The sequence below is a fragment of the Coregonus clupeaformis genome, chromosome 20 (assembly GCF_020615455.1).
Source record: "Coregonus clupeaformis isolate EN_2021a chromosome 20, ASM2061545v1, whole genome shotgun sequence".
Lineage (NCBI taxonomy): Eukaryota > Metazoa > Chordata > Actinopteri > Salmoniformes > Salmonidae > Coregonus > Coregonus clupeaformis.
This window is the reverse complement of record NC_059211.1, coordinates 43,598,431-43,620,549: the sequence shown is the minus strand read 5'-3', so window position 1 is coordinate 43,620,549 and position 22,119 is coordinate 43,598,431. Positions and strand designations below refer to the sequence as shown.

Sequence of the window (22,119 nt, the reverse complement as noted above, 5' to 3'; positions counted from 1 at the left end):
TACTGACATTGGCTACGGGGAGCGTGATCGCACAGTCGTCCGGAACAGATGATGCTCTCATGCATGGTTCAGTGTTGCTTGCCTTGAAGCGAGCATAGAAGGCATTTAGTAGACAACTGTAGTAGTAATAGCAGCGTGCCAGTGTTATTATCCTACTTCTGACATTCCTTTATTAAGTATTCCATTGTACTGTGTACATCATGTGTATCCTATGCATATTACACGTACACTTGACTTGTTATTAGTGATAGTAGTTAGGCCTACCTGAATAGTTAATCCAGACCGCCCTCTGTAGGTGATTTTGAGGGCCTGCACTAGCCCTGTTTTGACATGTGGCCTCCAACAAAGAGATATCTGAAATGGAATGCTGTTCCATCTAACCATTAAAACCTCCATCATAGCCTCACTGCTGGAGGGCCGTGGTCGACAGGTGGATACAGAAGACTGGGTCAGCTCTGTCAGATGGTTGTAGCTATTGAAATTGTGCCATTTTTTATTTCTGCCTTTTCATGAAAGAAAAGGTAGTATAGTAGAAAGGGTGTCATGTAACTGAGGTGAGGAAGTAGGTTAGTGAAGATTCCAGGGCTGTATCAATCAACCCACATAGTTTTCCTGAACCCTCACTCATGCCCTCACTCAGCAGTGCTGATGCATTTTCTCTGTCACCTATACAGATGGACAGACTCAGCAGCTCTCTGTCTCTGAGGCCAATCTACTAGGATCTCTGACTTCTTTACTCCATTCCAGTGAAATAGTGTATGGTGAGTGCATCTAATTTAAAAAGCCAGTTCTGTCTTTTTATTCACTCATTTTCAATTGAGGAATTAGGATGAATCTCTTTTAACCAAATCAAGGAATTTGTTTAGGCTGTATTTTGGAGACGGAAAAAATATAAAGTTGAAAGTCCATTACTTTAATCTACTTTGAAGTATACAATACAATATTTTATATAAATAATATATGTAAAAGATTGTACTTGAAATGTTCATTTTCTATGACTTGTTCCCTTATAACCAGTGTCTTAAACACATTTAAAACTGTTAATATGTTTCTATTAGTAGAGTTTGTGCTGTAACAAAGGCAAAATGGGTTCACCACGGTGCGGCAAAGACATTCTAGCTGTGGCTTCAAAAGTAGAGATTATATTTATAAATAGTTGCTTTCATTGTGTATATGAATAGAAAGCCAAAAGGGGGTAAGATTTTCAAGTAGACACACCCGTGTTTTATGTGTGTCATTACTGCTTGTAATTTTATTTTGAATTATACTGTAGATTCTATTTTGAGACTCGTTGGCACTTGTAATCAGATAAATAATACAAAAGAGGTTACTGTGCTTTGTATGAAAATAAGGGGCTGTATTTTTATGTCGTTTTTAACAGAGAGTCATTCTCAACTAGACGACAGACCAATCTTCATACTTCTTTGAAATATTCTGAACATAATGCATTCCAATAGAACCAATGCAATGGGTTCTATAAGAATCTATAAGAAACAACTTGATTTGCCTGTTGGGATAGGGCCCTGGTTTAAACCAGACTGGCTAAACTGTGTCCTGAGGATGTGTGGCTGACTTGGGCAATTTCATTCTACGTATAGGAAAAATATGCGCAGTAAGTCCCTTTTCGATTTTCCATTGACATAAGCAATTTCTAAGTATTATTTGTTTTCTAGGTAGCAGTCTCAGCCACAGACTTTAAATGAACTACATATTAGAGACCTCCCACCATTTTAATATAGGTCTGATGTTTGTAGGCCTATTTGTAGTTGTTTCTGCAAACACTGTATGTGTTACTAAGCAACATTGTTATATAGTGGCCTACACCACTATATAAAAAACAACATTGCCGCGTTGGCTTGCGAAAGTATTCACCCCCCTTGGCATTTTTCCTATTTTGTTGCCTTACAACCTGGAATTAAAATAGATTTTTTGGTGGTTTGTATCATTTGATTTACGCAACATGTCTACCACTTTGAAGATACAAAATATTTGTTATTGTGAAACAAACAAGAAATAACACAAAAAAACAGAACTTGAGCGTGCATAACTATTAACCCCCCCCCCCACCCCAAAATCAATACTTTGTAGAGCCACCTTTTGCAGCAATAACAGCTGCAAGTCTCTTGGGGTATGTCTCTATAAGCTTAGCACACCTAGCCACTGGGATTTTTTCCCATTCTTCAAGGCAAAACTGCTCCAGCTCCTTCAAGTTGGATGGGTTCCGCTGGTGTACAGCAATCTTTAAGTCATACCACAGATTCTCAATTGGATTGAGGTCTGGGCTTTGACTAGGCCATTCCAAGACATTTAAATGTTTCCCCTTAAACCACTCAAGTGTTGCTTTAGCAGTATTCTTAGGGTCATTGTCCTGCTGGAAGGTAAACCTCCGTCCCAGTCTCAAATCTCTGGAAGACTGAAACAGGTTTCCCTCAAGAATTTCCCTGTATTTAGCGCCATCCATCATTCCTTCAAGTCTGACCAGTTTCCCAGTCCCTGCCGATGAAAAACATCCCCACAGCATGATGCTGCCACCACCATGCTTCACTGTGGGGATGGTGTTCTCGGGGTGATGAGAGGTGTTGGGTTTGCACCAGACATAGCGTTTTCCTTGATGGCCAAAAAGCTCAATTTTCGTTTAATCTGACCAGAGTAACTTCTTCCATATGTTTGGGGAGTCTCCCACATGCCTTTTGGCGAACACCAAACGTGTTTGCTTCTCTTTTTCTTTAAGCAATGGCTTTTTTCTTCCGTAAAGCCCAGCTCTGTGGAGTGTACGGCTTAAAGTGGTCCTACGGACAGATACTCCAATCTCCGCTGTGGAGCTTTGCAGCTCCTTCAGGGTTATCTTTGGTCTCTTTGTTGCCTCTCTGATTAATGCCCTCCTTGCATGGTCCATGAATTTTGGTGGGCGGCCCTCTCTTGGCAGGTTTGTTGTGGTACCATATTCTTTCAATTTTTTTATAATGGATTTAATGGTGCTCCGTGGGATGTTCAACATTTCAGATATTTTTCTATAACCCAACTCTGATCTGTACTTCTCCACAACTTTGTCCCTGACCTGTTTGGAGAGCTCCTTGGTCTTCATGGTGCTGCTTGCTTGGTGGTGCCCCTTGCTTAGTGGTGTTGCAGACTCTGGGGCCTTTCAGAACAGGTGTATACAGTGAGGGAAAAAAGTATTTGATCCCCTGCTGATTTTGTACGTTTGCCCACTGACAAATAAATTATCAGTCTATAATTTTAATGGTAGGTTTATTTGAACAGTGAGAGACAGAATAACAACAAATAAATCCAGAAAAACACATGTCAAAAATGTTATAAATTGATTTGCATTTTAATGAGGGAAATAAGTATTTGACCCCCTCTCAATCAGAAAGATTTCTGGCTCCCAGGTGTCTTTTATACAGGTAACGAGCTGAGATTAGGAGCACACTCTTAAAGGGAGTGCTCCTAATCTCAGTTTGTTACCTGTATAAAAGATACCTGTCCACAGAAGCAATCAATCAATCAGATTCCAAACTCTCCACCATGGCCAAGACCATAGAGCTCTCTAAGGATGTCAGGGACAAGATTGTAGACCTAAACAAGGCTGGAATGGGCTATAAGACCATCGCCAAGCAGCTTGGTGAAAAGGTGACAACAGTTGGTGCGATTATTCACAAATGGAAGAAACACAAAATAACTGTCAATCTCCCTCGGCCTGGGGCTCCATGCAAGATCTCACCTCGTGGAGTTGCAATGGTCATGAGAACGGTGAGAAATCAGCCCAGAACTACACGGGAGGATCTTGTCAATGATCTCAAGGCAGCTGGGACCATAGTCACCAAGAAAACAATTGGTAACACACTACGCCGTGAAGGACTGAAATCCTGCAGCGCCTGCAAGGTCCCCCTGCTCAAGAAAGCACATATACAGGGCCGTCTGAAGTTTGCCAATGAACATCTGAATGATTCAGAGGAGAACTGGGTGAAAGTGTTGTGGTCAGATGAGACCAAAATCGAGCTCTTTGGCATCAACTCAACTTGCCGTGTTTGGAGGAGGAGGAATGCTGCCTATGACCCCAAGAACGCCATCCCCACCGTCAAACTTGGAGGTGGAAACATTATGCTTTGGGGGTGTTTTTCTGCTAAGCGGACAGGACAACTTCACCGCATCAAAGGGACGATGGACGGGGCCATGTACCGTCAAATCTTGGGTGAGAACCTCCTTCCCTCAGCCAGGGGGTCGTGGATGGGTATTCCAGCATGACAATGACCCAAAACACACGGCCAAGGCAACAAAGGAGTGGCTCAAGAAGAAGCACATTAAGGTCCTGGAGTGGCCTAGCCAGTCTCCAGACCTTAATCCCATAGAAAATCTGTGGAGGGAGCTGAAGGTTCGAGTTGCCAAACGTCAACCTCGAAACCTTAATGACTTGGAGAAGATCTGCAAAGAGGAGTGGGACAAAATCCCTCCTGAGATGTGTGCAAACCTGGTGGCCAACTACAAGAAACGTCTCACCTCTGTGATTGCCAACAAGGGTTTTGCCACCAAGTACTAAGTCATGTTTTGCAGAGGGGTCAAATACTTATTTCCCTCATTAAAATGCAAATCAATTTATAACGTTTTTGACATGCGTTTTTCTGGATTTTTTTGTTGTTATTCTGTCTCTCACTGTTCAAATAAACCTACCATTAAAATTATAGACTGATCATGTCTTTGTCAGTGGGCAAATGTAAAAAATCAGCAGGGGATCAAATACTTTTTTCCCTCACTGTATATACTGAGATCATGTGACACTTAGATTGCACACAGGTGGACTTTATTTAACAAATTATGTGACTTCTGAAGGTAATTGGTTGCACCAGATCTTATTTAGGGGCTTCATAGCAAAGGGGGTGAATACATATGCACGCACCATTTTTCAGTTATTTTTTTTTTTAGATTTTTTTTTGTTAAAGTTATTTTTTTCATTTCACTTCACCAATTTGGACTATTTTGTGTATGTCCATTACATGAAATCCAAATAAAAATCCATTTAAATTACAGGTTGTAATGCAACAAAATAGCAAAAACGCCAAGGGGGATGAATACTTTTGCAAGGCACTGTATATATTTAGACGTTTTGATAAGCATATGTTCTCCTGATTTGACAAGGTTTGTTAAGCGCATAGTAGCCAAAGCAATGCATAAAAATAGCTAGATATTGAGTATCTAATGATTTAGAAATGTTTTGGTTAGTATAACTTATAGAACAGATACCCTTTCTGATATAACGTTTCTTTTTAATCATATTTTTAATCCACTCTAATGGCAAAACATGGTGGGTCATTATTTATATGACTATGATTACATATGAAATACAAGACAAATATGTATTATTATTGTTACAAATCATGGCCATGAGCCAACGACTGAATTTAGCAAAGCTGAGTTTACTGCTTATAGTTGATGAATGTAATGTCTTATTGCTAAACCAAGGGCCCTCTATCATGTTATCCTCTGTGCTACAATGGACAAGGCATTTCTATTGTAGACCTCACAGCCACTTGTAACTGCATGGAAAAGGTTGTGCGTCAGAACACAGTTCTGCTATCTCTCCGCTCTTTAAAGCTATGGCCTTCAGCCTGCAGATGGGGACTGAGACTCCTGTAAGGGTCGGCCGGTTCAGCCGTCCAACCTGCTGGTACTGTATGCCCTATATTGGCTCCGCTGTAAACCCCAACCAACCTCCGGGCAAAGCACTACTGAGAATGCAGGGTCTACCAGGGGAGAATATAGGCCTACAGCTGGTTTTGATGTGAGCTTAATGTCTTGTGGGAAAACAGCCATTTCGCTGGAATGTAACGTTTGAATATTAACAGCATGGGTAATGTTCGTAGAAGTGTGTTGGGAAAAGTACTGATGTAGTTAAATATCCATCACACTGTCAGTCTCTGTTTTGTAAAGTAACATCTGGGTTGCTCTATATATTGTTAGGGAAATTTGTCTTGGTTGGTTTGTTTTTCTTATGAAGCAGTATAACATTCAGAAATAGTTTAAAAGAGAATATATAGTGCATTCCCTTATCAGAAGTCAATATCCATTTAGGTGTTCTGTTCTGAGCTGGAAGGAAAGCAACATGAGGGATGAAAATTGGGGTGGTCAAAAGCAAACAGCATATTTATGCTCCGATTATTGAGCTAGTGGTGAGACATTTATAGTTTTGTCTATGTGTTCAAACATAAATTCAGGGAACTAGAAAATAAAATGTGGACATTTCCTTGTCAACAACTCTCTTGTTGACAATACATCTTCTTCTCTGACAGATTGTTTTTTATGCTTAATATCTTTCCATTTGCATGGGAACTGACTTTTATGGCTATTCTCAAGTACTTTATTCTGTCGTTCCGACTTTTAGCTGATTCAGGTCATATAATACAAGGATAAAAAGACAGGAAATAAAACTAAACAAAAATCAGTTTTAGCCATTCACATCAATAGAATTTCAGAAATGTCAACAAGTGCATACTGAAGGCACAGTTTTCACATTACAACATGTCTTTGTACCACTGTCCCTTTACTGTGGTGAGTGGGGGTTTGAAGCTCTCAGGCCATGGTGGAGTCTGTGTGTGTTGTGGCACATTGCGTCTCTCTATGGCTCTGTGTCTGTGTTTCTGACATGGATGTAGACAGACTGTCACAGGTACTGTACGTCCAGGAAACTGTGATTGAATCACACCACCCTTTTAAAAGCATAGACACGAGCATAGACACACATAGACACAGGTGATACAGTCTTTACCTTCACCCCCCTTTTGACATACCCCACCTCAAAGAATCCTTTCACCAAGCACAAGACTTCAGAACTCTGAAACAATACATCAGATATTGGCCATGGGCCATAAGTTTGGACTTTTTACAGGAAGAATAGGGATGAAGAGTTCCCATAAGGAGCTGCTAGTATATTGTGTATCATATAATAAACTGAAGTTTGATTTTGGCAGTTGATTCAAACTACAAACCAAACCAAGGAAAACCACCCTGACCTATGACTCACACCAACAGATTACATTTTTATTTTTTTGCTAAAGCATTCATTTTCCAAAATGGGGGTGTCAAATGAAACGGAAAAGAGGAAGATGTATGAAAACCGCAAATAGAAAACTCAGTACATCACTATGTTAACTGATTCAACTGTTTATTTTGTCTACCAAACTCATTTTATTTCTGCTTCTGTGTGTGAATATCATGTCATCTTGATAGTTGTCTGGTGTGCGTTTAAAAAGTTATGATACTCATCTGTGTCTTGCCCACCAACAGGCATTTTCCACTTGTTATCAAATAAAGCTACCTCACAGCAGAGCAGACACAACATGCTTTCATGATAAACACACAGCCTGCAGTCTACACTTCTTTTAAATTCTCCTGATAGTCAGAATAAAGCACAAATTGGTTGAAACAAATACTGATTGGGGCTACATCTGAAATATTTTGTTTCTGTATTTTCATTTGTCTAAAAATGACATCTGTTTTCATAATCTTCATTGATATGTGCAGCTAGTGTGTTGAACAGCTCAGGGAAAATTTGAGTAACAGCAGCACCTGTTCAACGGAAGAGTGAGAAACTGAAGAGAGGTTGGAGAAGGAGGACGGGGGCGGGTGTCATTTCCTGTTGTGGCTGTGCTTAACACCAGTCTGTGGCAGTGTAGAGAAACACGCATAGCCTACTATTTATCTCACTTACTGCACACAGAACAGCCCAACGACACAAATACCTCAGATACTCCTCTGGGTCCCTGAGATGGAGGTTCCGATGAAGTCTGTAGACTATAAGTCATCAACATCCTCAATTAGAGAAAAACAACTATCAGGAAAACATATACTATAGTTAGCATTACTTGTGGTAATTTGAATATTGTGAAAATAATAAAACAGTGGTCATGCATTATTATTTCCCATTCTCTCTCACTGTATAGATCTTTAATCAGGAGCCTCCAGCCATCTCCAACCCTTCCAACCCTTCCAACTGAGGAGTCTTCCCTCATACTTCCTGAGGAGACTCAGACATGGCGACAGACCCTGCGGCAGAGCTGCCTTTTTTCTACGGCAGCATCAGTCGCTCGGAGGCTGAGGAGCACCTGAAGCTGGCAGGCATGGCCGACGGACTGTTCCTGCTGCGCCAGTGTCTGCGGAGCCTGGGCGGCTACGTGGTCTCCCTGGTGTGGGACCTGGACTTCCATCACTACTCTGTGGAGAAACAACTCAACAGCACCTACTGTATTGCGGGTGGCAAGCCCCACTGTGGGCCAGCAGAGCTCTGTGAGTTCTACAGTAAGGACTCAGATGGCCTGGTGTGCACCCTGAGGAAGCCCTGTCTGCGCTCCCCAGACAACCCCATCAGAGCAGGCGTCTTTGATAACCTTAGGGACAACATGCTGAGGGAGTATGTACGACAGACATGGAACCTGGAGGTGAGGGTTGGCTGAACGATTGGCAGCAGGGCCAGAAGTCACACCAACAACATCTCTGATGCCCTGTAGAACCTTGGCATGAGTAGGTTTACTGTTGTTAGTCTGCTGGCCCTGTTGGTTTTACTATGCTATTGTGAACTGTAGTTTGCCTTGCCCCCCCCCCATGTAGGCTCAGGTTGACTAACTGGCTATCTGTGTTCAGGGGGAGGCCATGGAGCAGGCCATCATCAGCCAGGCCCCACAGCTGGAGAAGCTGATCGCCACCACCGCCCATGAGAGGATGCCCTGGTACCACGGCAAGATCCCTCGCCAGGAGGGGGAGAGGCGACTCTATTCCAGGGCACAGCCAGACGGAAAGTTCCTGTGAGTCATTTAATATATTTTAGTCCAATGCCATCCAAAAGTCCCAAAACACTCACAACAATGATTATAGTGTTTTTTTTCTCATCAGAGTCAGAGACAGGGAAGAGTCCGGCACCTTTGCCCTTTCTTTGGTGTACGGAAAAACGGTCTACCATTACCAGATTCTACATGACAAATCAGGGAAGTACTCCATGCCAGAGGGAACCAAATTTGACACTGTGTGGCAGGTAGGCTGTTCTGTCTTCTCCAACAAATTGGTTCAAATGTATTGTCTGCTACCTCATGTTTAAGTCTGCTACCCCACTCTCCCTCCCTTCTACACTGCAGCTGGTTGAGTATCTGAAGATGAAGCCTGATGGGCTAGTGACAGTTCTGAGGGAACCATGTGTGAACCGTAACAATGCCAAACGTACTGAACCAACATTTTGTTCTCAAATGAATCACAATCATCACATTCTTCTTATAATTTCACAAAATCTGTCCCCTATGTAATTTAATACATTTTCAAATCCATTTTCAGAGTCTCCAGTTGTGCCCTCAGGGGTGAGTATCAAGAACATTTTCTAATTTCTCCATGGTAGATACAGTACTTTCCAACTTAATTCACACAGATCTATTGAATACAGTACATTTCTTTCAGAGGCAATTCAGAACAAATGGATACACACCGCCACCTGGAGGTAGGTCAATAACATTACAACAGACACACATAGCCTTTCCACCAAAATACATATACAAAAATCTTTGAATTTGTCTTTAAGACATTTCCCTGTGGTTTGGCCCTTTCTTACAGTACCTCTGGGGGGCTCCACAGAAGTCAACACTTCGCCCCCCACAGACCGTCAGATGCTGCCCATGGACTGCAGTGAATTTGTCAACCCTTACCATGACCCCAATGACCTGAAGAAGTTCTTCATCAATAGGGAGCAGCTGATGATTGACGAGGTGGAGCTCGGCTCAGGCAACTTTGGCTGTGTCAAGAAAGGAGTCTTCAAGACAAATAAGTGAGGGAGGGTGGGGGGTGCTGCTTCTTGGATTAATCAAAACAGAGCATCAGAGCCTGAGTTTAGAATCTATAACCTCATGCCTAGAGCCATTTATAACAACTGAAAACTAAGTTTTATGTCACAGAGGTTTATAATTATTTTTACTGAGAAAGTGAGCTGATCAGGAAAAACTCTGGACCCTAGTTAGAGGCTAAAATTTAGAAAAACACTGGGCCTTATTCATAACACATCACAAATTATTGTGTGGTTCCAGGGGCCACACTGATGTGGCCATCAAGGTGCTGAAGAGTGAGAATGAGAATCTGGTGAAAGATGAGATGATGAGGGAGGCAGAGATCATGCACCAGCTGAGTAACCCTTACATTGTCCGCATGCTGGGGCTCTGCCAGGCCGAGTGCCTGATGCTAGTGATGGAGATGGCTTCTGCTGGGCCACTCAACAAGTTCCTCTCCACCAATAAGTAAGGCCAATTATTTCACACGTACAGTAGTACAGTATATCATAAAGCATGTTATTCTCTTAATAGTGACACTGATCATAGAGAGTTATGGAAATGCAATTAATGATAGCACTGCTATTACTCAAAAAGTGATGATGAGCTCAGCAAAGTGAAGCTAAATACCATGAGCGAATTCCCCTGAAGGTTCATTTGAGTTCCCTTTCTGTCCCTCTACCTCTCAGGGATACGGTCACAGTGGAGAACATTGTGGGGCTGATGCACCAGGTGTCTATGGGAATGAAGTACCTGGAGGAGAAGAACTTTGTGCACAGAGACCTCGCAGCTCGCAATGTCCTGCTGGTCAACCAACAGTTTGCCAAGATCAGTGACTTTGGCCTGTCCAAGGCTTTGGGTGCTGATGACAACTATTACAAGGTAGGTATGAGTCTCTTACACGTGTCATGTGCTATAATGTTAAGTTGGTCTGTTTTATATAGTTAAATACTGCTGTTCTTTATATGTACATTATTCATGTGGTATGGTAAGCATGTGTGTGGGTGGGAACATAGGCACGCACAGCAGGAAAATGGCCGCTGAAGTGGTATGCTCCAGAATGCATGAATTTCCACAAATTCTCCAGCAAGAGTGATGTCTGGAGCTTTGGTGTCACCATGTGGGAAGCCTTTTCTTATGGAGGGAAACCATACAAGGTACTATCTGTACAGCAGCAAGATCTAAATATTTAACATTTATACTGTAATAACAGCCTCCAACACAGGAGCTGTTGAGTGCTGTCTAGATTATCTTAATCTGTTTTTTTACCACATGTGATCAGAAAATGAAAGGTCCTGAGGTGATCAGTTTCATTGCCAGTGGGAGCCGCATGGAATGTCCATCTGGATGTCCAGATAGAATGTATGCTCTGATGAAGGACTGCTGGACATACAAGTAAGTGAGAAACCAGAGACCTATTAATTTTCACACCACATGGTATTGCTACTAGACCACACTGCTGCCCAAAGGAGATCCATTACGTCTAAAGTCTCTGATCTTTCTCTTCTCAGACACGAGGACCGGCCAGGCTTTGTGAAGGTGGAGGAGCGCATGCGGGGCTTTTATTACTCTATATCCAACAAAACTCCGCCTGAGGGGACCGCAGACGCTGCTGAGCCTCTCAAATAGTCCAGGGACAAGATCCACTCTGTCCCCGCGCCACACAATGCATTCTTTAAGATAGACAAAGAGCCTCTTATGAACTGGGCACAAACTGGCAGCTTCAGAAACAGGCAGCAACAGTCAACAGCTAAACAAGCCTTATTGACGCAAATGTGAGTTGGTAATGAAAGTCATTCATATAAGAACAGCCTTTTTTTGTAGCCCAGGACTGCATCATTTGTTGGTTTGAATGTTTTAGAAGAAACTCAAAAAAATGGTGCGTGTTAGAATTGTAAAACTGCATATTGAAAGTGTAATTCCCTGAGAATATAATTAGGTCTAGTGTGAACTCTGTTTCTATTTAAGTTAAATAAAGGTTAAATAAAAAATAAAGTGCTTCAGCTCTCGATACATTTGTAAAAAAAAAAAAAATGTCACTGAATATGGTGTATGTATATCAAGTAATTGTGGAAATTATTTGTGAATGGATGATGAAACAGACTTTAAGGTCAGAGACATGGGGTTAATTCCGTTTTTGAGTTTTGAAATGGTCTACATTTTCATAATTTCGCTTACCAAGAAGTAAAATTCTCGCGAAACTTTGTCACTTCCACAACTGATTAACATTTTCACAACACTTTAAAATCGAATACTATGAGGAAACAATTAAACCCATAGCTATATCATCGACACAACAGTCTTGCTTATATTAATATGATGTCAAACAATTCACTTTGTATGAATTATCAAGATACTTGTTGGCATATCATTAGACTACAGTACAGTAGGCCTAGAATAAAGAGTTGTGTGCGCCTCATTGAGGTGCGCCACCGTCCTCCGGCCGTGTACAGTGACGTCTGATCAAAGGAAGTGTTGTTGTTTTTTTGGATAGGGAGGGGCCTATTTTTGTTTCCTAATAAAGTATAGACTTAGCGCTATGTTCAAAACTATTATACATTCATTATAATGTAGCTTCTGTTATACATTTGAAAACGATTAGTAAAGTTTATTTTATTCAAGGGAACATCGCAAGGGGAAGGCTCAGTAAAGCGGAACAAGTAAGTGGTATCTCTCTCCAAGTTCGGGGAAAGTGGTTGGGAGACGAATTTCGTCACCGTCAGCTCGGTAGCAATTTACTCCGTTATTTTTTACGTGAAATGTAATAATGAGAAATCTTTTGAGGAGCAGGTTATGATTAACTTTATCTTGCGAAAAGCAACAAGTGCGATTGATGTCGTTTTTTCTCACGTCATGAATAAACTTGGTGGCCTCGTCACGCGCCCTCATCGTTCAAGAAAGCAACATTAGCATCACCGCTCAGGCTACCGCAAGGCTACATCATGTACTAACTAGCTAGATTTAGTTTGTTTCACTTTTGCCCCCGACCACTTTATACTTCTGATGTCTGCTGTCAATAAGTAGGTCTATAAGTAACTTCAATATATGAAATGGCCTTATTATCTGAGGTCACTTCATAAAGTCGTGCAAGGTTGGCCATGCTGGCTCGCTTGGCTGAACCAGGCCATAAAGTAAATGTGAAAAATAGGAAATGACTCGTGTAGCTTAGCAACATTGTAACCACATTCTAATAATAACCTCACTCTCTGCAACATGGTAACTAGCTAGTCTACTCTGTAACAACACTCACTTTTGCAACATTGTAACTGGTTGGCGTTATTCTTTTCTAAGTTGATGTCTGTTAAGGTATGTGGAGGACAGACTTCCATGAACCTACAACTCTTTTGACAGCAGTCGTAGATGTGTATTTTATGGTTTGGTAGTTAAATATGGTTTAATAATTTCATTAAGTGATTATTAATCAGTGGTTAATCATTAGTTATGAATTGATTGTTTTTTAATTAGTTAATTGGAGCTCAGAAATTGACTGCAACATAACAAACGCTTACAGTATTATGCATTCTTACCAAACAACATAACTAATGGTGATGCATATCGTTTTAACATATATTAAAAATGTAAGAAATACATTGTGGGCCTTGTTGGCATAGCCGCACCAGATGGAATACTGCATGTTACTGCTGAATTTGACAATATGGCATCTGTGAATCTGACACTGTAAATTATTATTTCTACCCCTCTCTCAGATTTGACCCTTCATCAGCCTCAGGACTAAATCCAGCTTTGAGAAAAAATAAAACCAGTGTTTAACAGCTCCACTGTTGTTATATCTCCTTCATCTAACCAGTAAATAATTCAAAAAGACATAAACAAACTACCACATGCAACAATGTCCATGGCCCTGAAGCAAGTCTTCAACAAGGACAGGACATTCCGGCCGAAGCGTAAGTTTGAGCCCGGGACACAGCGCTTCGAGCTGCACAAGAAGGCTCAGGCGTCTCTGAATGCAGGCCTGGACCTGAAGCAGGCAGTGGCACTGCCCCATGGAGAGGACCTGAATGACTGGGTGGCCGTGCATGTGGTGGACTTCTTCAACCGCATCAACCTCATCTACGGCACCATCAGTGACTCCTGCACCGACCAGACCTGCCCAGTCATGTCCGGAGGGCCCAAGTACGAGTACCGCTGGCAGGACGAGCACAAATACAAGAAGCCCACAGCTGTTCCAGCCCCAAAGTACATGAGCCTGCTGATGGACTGGATCGAGGTACAGATCAACAACGAGCACATCTTCCCCACCAACGTCGGTATGTACAAAGAATGATAACTAGGTACATGGGCTTGGATCTGCATTGTGATAAATAGGTTTAATGTTTTCGCAGAGTTACAAAAGAGCATCTTGATAGGCTGAAAATCCTTGTTCTCTTTGTCATTACCAAGTGCAACAGCTGTATCTGTTCATCTACAATGATCCAAAAATTCCTAACCTTGCATTCTTCACGTAATTCCAACCACACAACTTGGTATCTGACTATCTGTAGAAACATCCAAGCAATGGCATTAGAAATGGGTCACACAATCTACAGTAGGGTATAAATAGGCATGGCATGTGCACATGTCCCTGGAAATGCATTGCTAAAATACTATTAGATTAGTGTAAACGGATGGACAGATAACTTCATCTATTCTTGATGAAAATATGAATCCTCTACCCTAGGTGTTGTCATTTAAAGGCTCACATATCTCCTTCGAATGATACAAGCATAATCCTGTAGTACACAAGTTCACAAAAACAAAATATATTTTATTTGCACCCAAGGTAATATTTAAAGTTGAGAATGAATCTGACAAACAGACTGATTCAAACACAGATACGGTTGAGAGCATGACTACTTTTGTGTTTACTTTACATGTCCCCGGAGGACACATCTTCATATTCTTTTGTCATCTTTTGTTTGGTTTTTGAAGGTACTCCCTTCCCCAAGACCTTCATGCAGGTAGCTAAGAAGATTTTGTCTCGCTTGTTTCGTGTGTTCGTCCACGTCTACATCCACCACTTTGATCGTGTGAGCCAGATGGGTGCAGAGGCCCACGTCAACACCTGTTACAAGCACTTCTACTACTTTGTAACAGAGTTCAACCTCACAGACCACAAGGAGCTCGAGCCACTGGTGAGTGAGGATAAAAATAATTGAATTGTCTATCTTGTTGGTAGGCGAGCTGTTAAACAAACAATCTGAAAAAAACAAACGATTGCACAAGCTCATAAAGGCAAGGATACATTTTAATTTTCATATAATTTCTTACACATTACATGGCTTTTTTTGTAAAGGAAGCTGCCTGAAGTTATGTCTGTATTGCACCCTAGAATTGTGATGTTTACAAGCACATTTGTGTGCTTTTGCTATGATAATGTTGCTAAACTACCACTCCTGTCTCCTACAGAAAGAGATGACATCACAGATGTGCCACTAAGGGAGCGCCACTGACCACTTGACACATTCCCCCTTGAGGACTAGTTCCGTCCATGTAGAAGAATGAAACAGGAAACATAAACCAAATCTAAAAGAGTCTTTATTTTTTATAAACAAGTACTGTAATCTATTTTAACCATGTAGGTTTGTTTAACCAGGAACCTTGTAAGGCATTCTCTTCCTTTTTAATGTTTTGAGCATTTTTATCAGAGCACAGTATTAAGAGAGAAATCTTTCTATTTTAATTTGAAGCTGAATCATTCCTGTCATTTAGTTGTTCTCTTCTTATCTTAAAATAATATATGTATGTTTGTACATATCTAAGATTGTAGTATGTGGAGAGATTAAACGCACTCTGTTCCTACTCTAAACTCTAAACTCAGTGTCTTATGTTTAATTATAGAATGGGTAGTTTGGATGCTGATTAGACGAGCAGCGTTTGAAGCCATGCTGTGTTATCATACATTGTTATTTTTCCAGAATATACATTCAAACTGGTATATTGTTTGTTTATGAAATCTATGGCATTGTTTTGTAAAAGCAATAAAAGAACTGAGAACAAAGCCTGTCGAGCGAAGCCAACCAACATAATAAACCAGTTGTGCAGGTCTTAAGTTAGTCCACAAGGTGGTATAAAGAGCACACATAAATATGGCTGGGTTGTGGAGTTTATATGTAGTAGGAAGCCCATTCCGGTTGTCAATCTGGTCTCAGATCATTTTGTATTAATCTTACGTAAAGCCGAGACCCTCCATTTAATACAATACGTTACGTTTCGTATGATTACATAAAACAGATGGTTACTTAGTCGGGATGGGTGGGCGTATAACGCGAACGTCTAGCAACCCAAAGGTTGCGAGTTCAAATCTCATCACGGCAACTTAAGCATTTTAGCTAATTAGCAACTTTTCAACTACTTAGAATGTTAGCTAACCTTAACCCTTTTAGCTAACCCTTTAACCTAATTCCTAAATGTAACCCTAACCCCTAGCCTAGCTAATGTTAGCCAGATAGGTAACATTAGCCACCTAGCTAGCTAGATTTCATAACATATCATACGTTTTGCAAATTCATAACATATAATACAAATTGTAATTCGTAACATACAGTATCATACACGAATTAATACATACCATACGAAATGTGTCTCGTATTTACGTACAGAATAATACGAAATACTCTGAGACCAGGTTGCAACACCTGGAAACCACCTTTATTTCAGGCTGTTGTGCCAATAGTACCCACTGGCCGTGTTAAAGGAGTACATAACCACTAGCTGTGAGGGGAATATAATTTTTTCTATCTACCCTAGGTCAACAATAGTACATAGCAGGTTCTAATCAAAATTCTCTCTGCATCTGCTTGAATATGTAGTCTCAGTGCCAACTCACAAGAATAATTTCCCCTCATTCTCCCCGCTACAGCAACCCTGTGACTGGTCTCGCTGTGTGAGCTACGTGAGCTACGTGTAAGACGGAGCTACGTGTAAGACAGGCAGGAGGTATTTTTAACTCATCTCAATCTGCTTGTTTTTTATTTACTGGAATGTTTTAGACCACTGAGGTATAATAAGAACCATACTTTCAACTGTATCAAGGCGATCAAGTTAAAGAATTTCAGTAGCACCAATCAAACGGAAGCTTACTCAACTCTGTCTGAGTTGTTGCAATGACAATGTGCTTGTACTGTTTTGAATGCAAATGTGATCATTTACATGGTGGATTATGTGACTCAGCAAATATTAGGCTTTGAGTGCACACCCTAACGGTTTCATGACTTGCAAGTCAGTTGCCTCATGTATGGCCCTCTGTATTATCTCACAGACTGTCAGTTCAAATGGTCTTATTTCAATTATAGTTAAGTTCTATTTGAAATAGGATATTATTCCCGTTACATATTAGGATATTACAATAAAACAAGTGCTTGGGATGTCTAATATTTAGGACTTTATAATGAAATATTCTCAAATGTACACAGAAAGGGACCAAAAGTGTCAAATTGGGTTCAAGTAGAATTAGGTAGTCACAGTTTACAATATGTTCTCCTGTATAGACGGGTTAGCTGACAACGTCATGGAAACGATGTGCACGCTTCAATGGAGCAGAAGTCCTTGTGTTGTTGTGATTCTGGATGGCCAGATAACTAGCAACAATGACAAGAAGCTGCTATGTGTGGAATCATAGGTGGCTTGTTTCAGCTAGTTCTATCTTGTTCTTGATACCATGTTTTGTTTTTAGGTGTTTTGACTGATGTCACGTCTATGCTAATATGGCTCAACTTCGCTAGCTAGCTAACCAACAACTGTAAGGATATATTTGAGAGACAACAAGTGCTCATCATTGTGCAAATGTATTTACAGCATGTTTTCAATAGCCTAAACATTGCAGATGACATATAGTTTACATTGTCAACAATCTAAGCCAACCCTGTCTGTTTTGCCCCAAATTTGCGAATGAGTCGCTTTTGTTGCTAAACAACCATCCTATGCTACTCATTAAACAATTTCCTTCACAGTTTGTGGTTCTACTTAAATTTGAAGCCCCTAAAAATATATATATGTTTACTAGATAAGTACAAGGACAGGTACAGTATATTACAAGGACAGGTACAATATTATTAGGCCAACATAGTAATTACTACAGTTGCCAGACATGTAAGATAACTCATATAGAAAATGTACCTGCCTACCTGAGTACCATGCAAATACAGCTTTAGGGACACCATAGGGAATTTTTTCAGTTAAGATTGTCTGTTGGTTGAGTGGTTGGTCTGGACTAGTCCTACATTTAAGTGAAATCTTCTTCAAATAATATACAAAATGCCAAACACTGTGGTCCTGAAGTGAACTGAATATGTTTCATTTAAGTGTGCTGATTGTTCACTAATCTCCTTTGTTAGTATTATCTCAGTTTGAATAAGGAGAATTTAAATTAATGCCATATGTTATGTAACATTGTTATGTAACATGAGCTGACCAGGAATACACCCACTCCACAGTATATTAATTTCACAGCACATTTGAGCAATTTTTCATGTCCTTAGTGGGAATATCTTGGAGAAAGTATTGGGTGGGCTGTATCATGTGTGGTCTCAGGAACCTATAACTTAGTAATATGTGTACTTTTGGTGCTATTATGTCTTTATCCTCAACTAAAGTGTCATTGGGACGTGTAAAGGTGGTATTTGGATAACATGTATTTCTGTAATAATATTTTATTTTGCTTGAAAGTTGTAGTTTTTCCTTTCCTTTAAAGGTGGTCATGTTTCTATTTTTCTGGGAACCTCATTCTAAGAACAAGTGTGTGTAAATCTTCACCATGTGACCTTGAGCGCTGACTCCTTGGAAAAACCCAGCAGCCAAGATGAAACAGAAGAGGACTGCTAACTGCAGCACACTCATCTCTCTTGTGGAGAGTATTAAGCATTTGTGCACACATCCACACACCTACGATACATACACACGTATTTGTATACATCACAGACACGTGTAGACCCCCCTAAACAAAAAACAAGTTTGTTTTGGTTTTAATTCCTACTTACTGTAGTTGTATGCCTATATAATGTATGTACATACTTGTTAGTCCTTACTGTAAGTATGTTGTTTAAATCAATTAACCTGTTATGTACAGTGGGGGAAAAAAAGTATTTAGTCAGCCACCAATTGTGCAAGTTCTCCCACTTAAAAAGATGAGAGAGGCCTGTAATTTTCATCATAGGTACACGTCAACTATGACAGACAAATTGAGAAAAAAAATCCAGAAAATCACATTGTAGGATTTTTTTATGAATTTATTTGCAAATTATGGTGGAAAATAAGTATTTGGTCACCTACAAACAAGCAAGATTTCTGGCTCTCACAGACCTGTAACTTCTTCTTTAAGAGGCTCCTCTGTCCTCCACTCGTTACCTGTATTAATGGCACCTGTTTGAACTTGTAATCAGTATATAAGACACCTGTCCACAACCTCAAACAGTCACACTCCAAACTCCACTATGGCCAAGACCAAAGAGCTGTCAAAGGACACCAGAAACAAAATTGTAGACCTGCACCAGGCTGGGAAGACTGAATCTGCAATAGGTAAGCAGCTTGGTTTGAAGAAATCAACTGTGGGAGCAATTATTAGGAAATGGAAGACATACAAGACCACTGATAATCTCCCTCGATCTGGGGCTCCACGCAAGATCTCACCCCGTGGGGTCAAAATGATCACAAGAACGGTGAGCAAAAATCCCAGAACCACACGGGGGGACCTAGTGAATGACCTGCAGAGAGCTGGGACCAAAGTAACAAAGCCTACCATCAGTAACACACTACGCCGCCAGGGACTCAAATCCTGCAGTGCCAGACGTGTCCCCCTGCTTAAGCCAGTACATGTCCAGGCCCGTCTGAAGTTTGCTAGAGTGCATTTGGATGATCCAGAAGAGGATTGGGAGAATATCATATGGTCAGATGAAACCAAAATATAACTTTTTGGTAAAAACTCAACTCGTCGTGTTTGGAGGACAAAGAATGCTGAGTTGCATCCAAAGAACACCATACCTACTGTGAAGCATGGGGGTGGAAACATCATGCTTTGGGGCTGTTTTTCTGCAAAGGGACCAGGACGACTGATCCGTGTAAAGGAAAGAATGAATGGGGCCATGTATCGTGAGATTTTGAGTGAAAACCTCCTTCCATCAGCAAGGGCATTGAAGATGAAACGTGGCTGGGTCTTTCAGCATGACAATGATCCCAAACACACCGCCCGGGCAACGAAGGAGTGGCTTCGTAAGAAGCATTTCAAGGTCCTGGAGTGGCCTAGCCAGTCTCCAGATCTCAACCCCATAGAAAATCTTTGGAGGGAGTTGAAAGTCCGTGTTGCCCAGTGACAGCCCCAAAACATCACTGCTCTAGAGATCTGCATGGAGGAATGGGCCAAAATACCAGCAACAGTGTGTGAAAACCTTGTGAAGACTTACAGAAAACTTTTGACCTGTGTCATTGCCAACAAAGGGTATATAACAAAGTATTGAGAAAATTTTGTTATTGACCAAATACTTATTTTCCACCATAATTTGCAAATAAATTCATTAAAAATCCTACAATGTGATTTTCTGGAAATTCTTTTCTCAATTTGTCTGTCATAGTTGACGTGTACCTATGATGAAAATTACAGGCCTCTCTCATCTTTTTAAGTGGGAGAACTTGCACAATTGGTGGCTGACTAAGTACTTTTTTTCCCCACTGTATGATGTCTTGAGCTACTACACATTAAAGACCCCCACCAGCTATTTGTTTTACTTTCCCCTTGAAAAGCGATATCCAAAGTATAAATACAGTAATGTACACACACTTAAGGGGGGGAAATATTCAAGGAGTTGGCCATTCAAGAAGTTTGCAGAGGTTTGTAGTTAATGTATTGTACACATTCTGATGCATGTCAGTCATACATCACGCAGGTGGTTTCTACACACTGGTGGTGAATGAGTAACTGACTGTAGCACACAAAAGTGCTGTATAAATGCAATCCATTGTTGTTATCATCCTGTCAGCCACGCCTCCTGATCTCAGCCAATCCGTGAGCAGGCAGAAATATCCCCTCTCTGAAAGACTACCTCCTGGGATGTTGTTATTGGAATGAGGCTGCCACTTGAAGCCTTTTACTATGCCCCTGCTACTGTTACCCCATAGTGCCCCTCCTCAGCCCCATGGTTTGTTTTACAACCTAACCTGGGATTGCATAATTTGGTCCTGGCCCTATTGAGTAGCAGCCAAACCTTTACATAATGTTTGCTGCAGTTTAAGGCCCAAGTATATGGGCCAAGATACACTGAGTGCCCGGGGAGAGGAAAGGAGAGAGAAAACACAGTCACAAGATGTTCCTCTTCTTATAAACAAGTCCTACAAGGAAACTAGCACATACAGTAGCAAGTGTTTCATGGCCACATAGTTAGTAACAATAGGTAAACAACAGAAAGAACATGACCTAAAAGTTTGGGTCATGGCAATAATTCAACATATTTTGCACAACCATTAAATAAACAGATACATTATTTTGGGTGCAGCATAGGCTACAGTGCCTTCAGAAAGTATTCACACCCCTTTACTTTTTCCACATTTTATTGTCTTACAGCCTGAATTTAAAATGGATTAAATTTAGATTTTGTGTCACTGATCTACACACAATACCCCATCATGTCTAAGTGGAATTTGAAATGTCTTGAGTCAATAAGTATTCAACCCCTTTGTTATGGCAAGTCTAAATAAGTTAGGGTTAGGGTTGTGTGCTTAATAAATCACATAATAAGTTGCATGGACTCATTCTGTGTTCAATATTAGTGGTTTAAATGATTTTTTAAGACTACCCCATCTCTGTACCCCACACATACAATTATCTATAAGGTCCCTCAACCGAGTAGTGAATTTCAAGCACAGATTCCACCACAAAGACCAGGGAAGTTTTTCAATGCCTTGTAAAGAAGGGCACCGATTGGTAGCCGTGTAAAAAAAAAAGCCGCTGAATATCCCTTTGAGCATGGTGAAGTTATTATTTAGGCTTTGGATGGTGTATCAATACACCCAGTCACTACAAAGATACAGGCGTCCTTCCTAACTCAGTTGCCGTAGAGGATGTAAACTGCTCAGGGATATCACCATGAGGCCGATGGTGACTTTAAAACAGTTACAGAGTTTAATGGTTGTGAGTGATATGAGATAAATGAAGATGGATCAACAACATTGTAGTTACTCCACAATACTAACCTAAATGACAGAGTGAAAAGAAAGAAGCCTGTACATAATAAAAATATTCCAAAACATGCATCCTGTTTGCAACAAGGCACTTATTAAGTAATACTGAAAAAAATGTGGCAAAGAAATGTACCACTCTTCATATTTTCAAGCATGGTGGTGG

General features: G+C 40.7%; 2 protein-coding genes across 2 annotated transcripts; both read left to right on the top strand.

Moving 5' to 3' along the window:
- Positions 1-428: 428 nt before the first annotated feature.
- On the top strand, positions 429-13,557 carry LOC121533456 (tyrosine-protein kinase ZAP-70-like). Its single transcript, XM_041839414.1, has 15 exons — positions 429-554; positions 675-761; positions 7,935-8,429; positions 8,632-8,792; positions 8,881-9,019; positions 9,120-9,201; positions 9,313-9,335; positions 9,433-9,472; positions 9,586-9,796; positions 10,053-10,259; positions 10,481-10,673; positions 10,808-10,948; positions 11,074-11,186; positions 11,303-11,566; positions 13,499-13,557. The coding sequence occupies exons 3-14, from the start codon at positions 8,025-8,027 to the stop codon at positions 11,418-11,420; spliced, it is 1,833 nt and encodes a 610-aa protein (XP_041695348.1). The 5' UTR covers positions 429-554; positions 675-761; positions 7,935-8,024; the 3' UTR covers positions 11,421-11,566; positions 13,499-13,557.
- Positions 13,558-13,630: 73 nt separating this feature from the next.
- Positions 13,631-15,604, top strand: mob3a (MOB kinase activator 3A). The gene is made up of 3 exons (XM_041839415.2): positions 13,631-14,059; positions 14,721-14,923; positions 15,198-15,604. The coding sequence occupies exons 1-3, from the start codon at positions 13,642-13,644 to the stop codon at positions 15,225-15,227; spliced, it is 651 nt and encodes a 216-aa protein (XP_041695349.1). The 5' UTR covers positions 13,631-13,641; the 3' UTR covers positions 15,228-15,604.
- The last annotated feature ends 6,515 nt before the right edge of the window (positions 15,605-22,119 follow it).